At 46.7% G+C, this 6,779-nt stretch overlaps 1 protein-coding gene across 3 annotated transcripts in view; it reads right to left on the bottom strand.

The window, feature by feature from the left end:
* Positions 1 to 1,647: 1,647 nt before the first annotated feature.
* Positions 1,648 to 6,779, bottom strand: part of MGLL (monoglyceride lipase) — a 156,569-nt gene continuing 151,437 nt past the window's right edge. For all 3 annotated transcript variants that reach the window (XM_043982062.1, XM_043982052.1, XM_043982043.1), the window contains exon 8: positions 1,648 to 6,460. In XM_043982062.1, the coding sequence (XP_043837997.1) occupies positions 6,335 to 6,460 (126 nt within the window). In that variant the 3' untranslated portion in view covers positions 1,648 to 6,334. The remainder of the gene's footprint in view (positions 6,461 to 6,779) is intronic.

The following is a 6,779-nucleotide window of genomic DNA, read 5'->3' as shown; positions in this document are numbered from 1 at the left end:
AAACCAATGCAGAGGGTTTTCTTTCTGATCCCCCCTTCTGATCTCCACTTATCTCCAAGAAGTAATTAGGCTTAAATGACAAAGTCAGGAATTCTGACACCTCCCAGGTCCAGCTTGAACACTCTCTGATCCTGTGATCCATGGTGAACTCAGGCGAGGCCCATGAAGGCCATGCCCTGGAGAGGAGCCAGGTCCATTAGGTGGGATGGTTTTTATCCCATTGCTGTTTATAGTATTCACAGAATTTGGGGGTTGGAAAGCATCAGGTTTGTCCAGTCCATGCAGGACCTTAAATGTCAGAAAAAGGAGTCTGGTCTTTACTGGGCCCCTGGACCGGGATCTCCTATAGTCAGCTGCAAAATGTGGTCTAGCAGAGGCACTTAGCAAGGAAGAAACATCTGTGTTAAATTCTGTTTTCAATCAGTTTCCTGACTAAGCTGTCTTTCCCATTCCCTTCCCCTTCTTCCCCTTATTCTCCTGGTTCAGCGGAGACAGAAAGGGTTCCCAGATTGAAAGCGGGACTCCAGAGGTGTAAGACAGAGCTGTTGGCTTCTGAGGTTTGGATTCTCTGCACAGGGAAGCCATAAAGTGCTTACATAAATGCAAGCTAATGGCCTGAGGCAGGAGGGGGAAAGAAACACATTATAAAGCTGTTGGATTTTGGAGAGACCAAACATTTGGCTCCCTTGCCTTTTCCCTTCAAAACAGGGAACATGTATGACAGTTGAGGCAAAAAATTAACAAATTAAAAGATCCTTTTTTAGTTTCATGCAATGGTAGGTTATGGGAGAAAGAATAGAAAAAGAGAAAGAATGAGAAGGGAGAGAGAGGAGAGGGAGGGAAGTGGGAAGGGAAGAGGGGAAAGTTAAATTCATCAAATATCAAGGAGACCATAGAAGCATAATCAGAGGCGATCTAGTATGACTCTTTCATCTCATAGATGAAGAGACTGAGGCCTAGAGAGGAAGTGATTTGCCCAAGGTCACACAACCAATAGGTAGCAGCTCTGATTTGAACCCTGACTCAAGTCTAGCATTGTCTATACTCTACTGCACCAGGTTTGTCTTATCATCCCAACTCTCCTTTGAACTCAATTGTTTTGGTTGTCCTTGATGGTGAGGAGGCTGGTAGTGGTGATGGATATACATACATATATATTATATATGTGTGTGTGTGTGTGTGTGTGTATATATATATATATACACATATATATATGTATACATACACATATGTATATACATGGAGAGACAGAGACAGAGAGACATATATATACAGATATATATATGCACATATAAATACAAGTACATAAAAATATTGCTAAAAACACTAACTTTTTAAATGTCATGGGTCAGGTGAAAGTAGGTCAGTGGCCCAGGGGGTCCCCCACCTTTCATATGAAGTTGAGCTGTTCTCCCACCCCAAACAGCTCTCATCAAGCCCTGGACCAGAGGCTTGGGGATTTAGCTAGTGAAAGAGCTGTGATGGGGTTGGGGCAGCAGCTGGAACTGACTCTTGTCTCCATCTTGTCACAGAAGACCATAATTTTCCAGTCTTGGGGAGAAGTGTTCAAGAGCTGCCCACACCAGCATCCAAGCTCTGCTGAAGGAAGATACATGCAGAGACAGACACAAACAAACAGACCCACCATTCAGAAAACATAGGCTTTATTATTGATTAGCAGTAAATCATACACTGTGTTCCTGTAATAGTTCTAAACTTGTACACATTTGCCCCACTAAAAGTCTATATGAGTATATGTCATTGAATTGCAATGGAACATGGCAAGAGGAATGGGCTGGGAATTACTTGAAGGTCTTGGTAGGTTTTGTTAACAACAGGTTAAAGTGCAGGGCTGGGGGGCAGGATAGGGGAAATAGCCTTGAACAGAAAGTGCTTCTGGCCTTTTGTTACACAGGGCCTTTGGGTTCTAGAGTGAGGGGGGCAGGAAGGAGAAAGGAAGCAGGCACAGAGGACTATTGCTCAATCGCTATTGGGCTGTGTTCTTCTTTTAAAGGAAAACCCAGTTTCATCAAATAGTGCCCAAGGCAGGCAGTGCCACTGATGGGTGGAAGTCCACATGGTTTGGAATCAAGACCTGAGGATGCCACCTGCCACCTCCCCATCACCACTGGGGACAACGGGCTTGGTGAGAGGTGAAATTCCCAGGGGACATGGGACCTTCACTAGCAACAACTGGTTTCCATCCCTATACAAAAGCTTTGTATGCACATCCAGTCCAACCTAATCCATTCCTATTCAGTGCAAAACAATCAAGAGTTTATTAAGCTCTGACCACGCTCAAGGTGCTGGGCATCACATGCTCACAAGCATTTATTCAGTGCCAGCCACAGCGCTAGGTGCTGGCAACACAAAGATAATTGAGAGACAGTCCCTGCCCTCAAGGAACTTACATTCTAATGGGTGGATAACATTTCTTCACAGATAGGTCTGTCCTCTAGCTTGGTGGTATCCTTAAGACCTAGTATACTAGCCAAAGATCCCTCTGTCTCTGTCTCTGTCTCTGCCACTCTGTCTCTGTCTCTCCCTTCCTCCTCTTTTTTGACCTTTATTTCCATCTCACCTTCCAGGTGTGGCTGGCTATATCAGTTTGCCCGGATTTGTTTTCATTTCCTTCTTACAGGTTTGGGGATCCTTGCTCCTTTCTGTCCAGTAATAAGCCTGATCTCAGTCCAAGGGGGACTGTCCCTCCATTGGCAGTTGGATGAAATAGCCTTAGCACCTGGATCAGTTTCCCTCTTATACCTTGCTTCAGAAAAATTTGCAGGACATAGCTAAGGCCTCAAAGTGTCCAGTGAAAGATCGGGTCCTGCCTCCCAGGACTCTCTGGGCCCTGGCTTAGGAGGGCTGGCTGGTGGGGGAAGGGGTGCTTTTCAGAGGAACTGCGGAGGGAAGAGAGAGGGTAATGAGTGTGATCAACTGTCTCATCCTAAAGACTAGCTACCATTCATTGCTTAGAAGGGCCGAGGGCCCTACTTAAGATTTTTGCTTTTTTCATCAGCTAAAAAAAAATGCTCTTTTGTTGGATTCTTTGGTCCTGCTAAGCATGTGTGGGTTAATCTCTTGCCCAGAACTCAAGCTCTACCTTATTCCCCACCAAGGCAACTGACTCTAAAGGAGAGAGAATCACATAATCTAGACACGTGAAACCAAATGGACTATGGTGTCTATTAACCCACAGGTGCCTGTCTGCCTCCTGCCTTTGGTAATGATCTGGTTGAGGTGGGTGTGAAATTACTATGTGCTCCTGGTCTCACCAGGGGTCATTTGTCATTCTCTGGATCTTGGTGGAACTGAGCTCGGGAGTAAGACCCTCCTGCCAGCCTAGGGGGTGGCCTTTGAGCTAGGTGACCAAGGTAGCCTAGTCTTGCAGGAGTTGGGTGAAGAGGTTCCCATCTCTCTGAGGTGGCTCATGTCATTGACTCTTCCCTGAGCCTGGGATCTTGTGGCCAAAGCAGGCTCCTGGAGGCATGGGTGAGGCTATACCAGAGTAGTTCTGTTGGTCACCATAACCTAGGCGTATATACTGGTGCCCCACAAAAGTGGCAATGAGCTGAGCTGGAACAGAAGCAAGAAGCACCTTTTTTAGCTCCTGGGAGGCATGGCAGGTATATTTCAGTAAAGGCCTTTTCCGAGGCTCCTCCTCACCTTCAGATCTACAGTGGGGTTTGAGGCCTGGAAAGGGAGGGAAGAAGGCATGTAGCCAAAAGCTCACTTTTCAGCAGGGTGGTAGAAAGTTCTGATTTTCCCTCTCTGTTGTGAAACAGGTGTTGGCATTTCAGTGGGTGAGGTTGGAGTTTTGGAAACCGAAATGAGTCTTGTAGGCTGATTGATGGGCAGGAGGGACCCTGGTGGTGGGGGTTTGCTCCTTGAATTGTCCCTTTCAGAGCTTCATAACAGCTGTGGAATTTGTGTCTGATGAGCCATGCAGAGTTTAAAAAAAGTCCATTTTGGAAAAGACAGTACTGCAGCGTTGTAGCCACATGACCCCTGTTTATTGCTGGCATTCACTGAGGGGAAGAAAAGAGAGAAGGGAGGCAGATGGGAACACCTGAGAAGAGGCAGGCCACTGGATTGGAATCAGGGCAGGAGACCTCCTCTTTCTACCTCCTTTTCCTGGGCTGTCATGGGCCCCAGAGAGAGATGACAAGTTTCCCTCGCTGGCTTAAGGAAGTGATTCCCCCCTGAATTCTGCTAGTTAATTATGCGAAACTCCAATCTGCTTCTGCCTTTCCCACATTTGTATTTTTAGGGCTATTAAATTCCCCTGGCTGCGCTGGGTGGACTGGGGAAATGAGGCAAGTGATTCTGCCACCTCTTCTCTGAGGTCCATTCCCAACGAGCCAGACAGGACTGGGGAGAATGTGCTGGCCATTTGGAAGCACTCAGATCCCTCTGCCAGAAGTCACTGTGTCCTCAGTACTGGTGACTTCTCCCAGAAATGTTTGGTGGCCCTCGTTTCATTCTGAAGGCACCAAATGGAATTTAGGGGAGCAGTTACCCAAGCAGCAACACTGCTGAGTCAATTTTTCTTCTATGCTCTCATATAAGTTCAGGGACTGGAGATGAGCTGAACTAGATCTGGCAAAGCCAACCAGTGCCCTGTACACCATGGACTTCTTGGGAAACCCTGGGGTGAGAAGTGCCCTCCATGCCAAATTGATGAAGGAAGGAAGACTTGTCTCCAGGGTTTGATCATTGCACACACCAACATCACCTTGCAAGCTTCTGCTTTCTCTCATTTTATCCTCTGATTATCTCCTGGGAAGTTCAGACTTACTTTAGCTTCCTTGATGCAGGCCACCCAACAGGGCTCTTGGTACCACTAGCTCTCCGTCCAAACTATCCCATCTCCAATGCTTATATTTCACAAGTCATGCTGGTTCTTACTCCAAGACACAGTTGGGCCTTGGCTGGTGATGGCCATGGGCATAACTGCTCTCTTCCAGAGAGTCAGTCTGGGGGATATGGGTGGGGGGAAGGACCCTGTGGAGGAGCCTCAGATTTTGTTCTTCTTCAGAGTGATAAACATCTTCCAAAGAGCAATGGAACACCTCTGGGCCTCCATCAGCAGAGTCCACTCTTGTCTTCCCCCAAGGCTGATGGGCAAAGCTGGGGGCAAAGATAGCCATCTGGGGCCATGTTAAGAGATATAAGCAATCCCAATGGCACCCTTTGAAGAAGACAGAGACACGAAGAGCTATGCTGGCCAACTGTCTTGGGTCTTGATGGTTTTACCCATATCCACTGTGGACTTCTTTTAGCAAGGTTCTCTCAAACCCTCCTTGGTCTCTGATAATTTAACTTCTCCCACTCACCAAAATACTTTGTCTTATAATATGTATGCATCATATATTAAACATTTTCTATTAAATATGTCTCTTTCCTTCATAGTGTCAGTGGTTAAACAAGTCGAGGCAGATTTTTTGAAAGTATAATAGCAGATCTATCTGTTAACTCTGGGGCTTCTGTCCTTTGAAAGGGGAAGGGTCTATTTGGGGAAGTTAGAGAATTGTCTCTTGGTTTGTTGGTTTGTGTGCTCTTATGTTTCACACTCCTTTGGAGTATTTCATTCTGATTTCCCCCGAAAAACTGATTGTATTGACAAGGAGCTTAATATGCCCCCATGTCCAGCTTTTCTGTGGGATGACAGCCTTGTCCTGGAGGCTCTATGATCCCAGCCAGCTGAGTTAGCCATGAATTAGATCATGGAATGACTTATACTGATCCCATGAGTAGCCAGATCTCTTAGCTGGCTCCTCTGGTTATAGGACTCATTTTCTGTCTATCAAACATCAAATGGGGGTGGGAAGTGGGGGAACAGGGCAGGCAGGAATCCTTCTGCTATATATATTATCACATTAGGAGGAGAAACTCAAACTGTCAGTTATAAAACCACTGCAAATATTATTGCAGCATAGGTTGAGAGACAGAGCCCCTCCCCCCGTGGCATGTAATACCAGGCTTCCAAGAGGAACCACACTGAGGGCTGGGAGAGTCAATGCAGAGGGGCTCCTTCTTATGATCATTGGTATATAGGCCCTATCTTGAGATTTGCCTGTAGCTCTTTCCCCACCTGGTACCCTTTATCCATAAAGGGTTTCTCCCTCCCACCCCCCTCCCCTTAAGGGAAATGTTCAAATAGCTGACAGGAGGGGTCATCCCATGATAGGAACGTCTACATATTTTTTAAAGCAAATTGTGCTAGGAATCCCTCCAATTTGAGAGTTTGGTAAGATGAAGCCAAGAGACCAGCTTCCACCCCTTTCTCTGCCTATTTCCCACAGACCGTGACATGGTAACCAGGTTGATAAGCTTAGGGTTGGGAAGTGGCTCCTTCTGTGGCTACTCTATGGGAGAACCACATTTTTATTTCGTGGAAGACAGAGCTTGTCACTTCAGGGAGTTCTTTGTGGAGGACGTGGTAGGCACCTTCGTAGATCTGCAACCAAGAGAAAACAGAGAGTCAGAACCATTGAGGATAGAGTGGAGAGGAGATACCCTCATGGGCACCTGACATGAATGGGAGGGCGGACACCAATAGTGATAGTCCCACCGCAGACAAAGCCTGGCACGTAGTGGGCTCCTTAGAGACGTCTGCTGAATTAGAGTTCGAATCTTCAATCCGTCTACAACAGTGGCACTGTAAAGACCAGCGGATACTCAGTAAAGGCTTATTGATGGTGATGAATACCAATAGGACGGCCATTAGTGGGTGGCAGCTGGGTATAGGGTAAATGGCTCCGGACTGGGCATCAGAA

This window comes from Dromiciops gliroides, chromosome 1 (genome assembly GCF_019393635.1).
Source record: "Dromiciops gliroides isolate mDroGli1 chromosome 1, mDroGli1.pri, whole genome shotgun sequence".
Lineage (NCBI taxonomy): Eukaryota > Metazoa > Chordata > Mammalia > Microbiotheria > Microbiotheriidae > Dromiciops > Dromiciops gliroides.
This window is presented reverse-complemented; position numbering and strand designations above follow the sequence as displayed.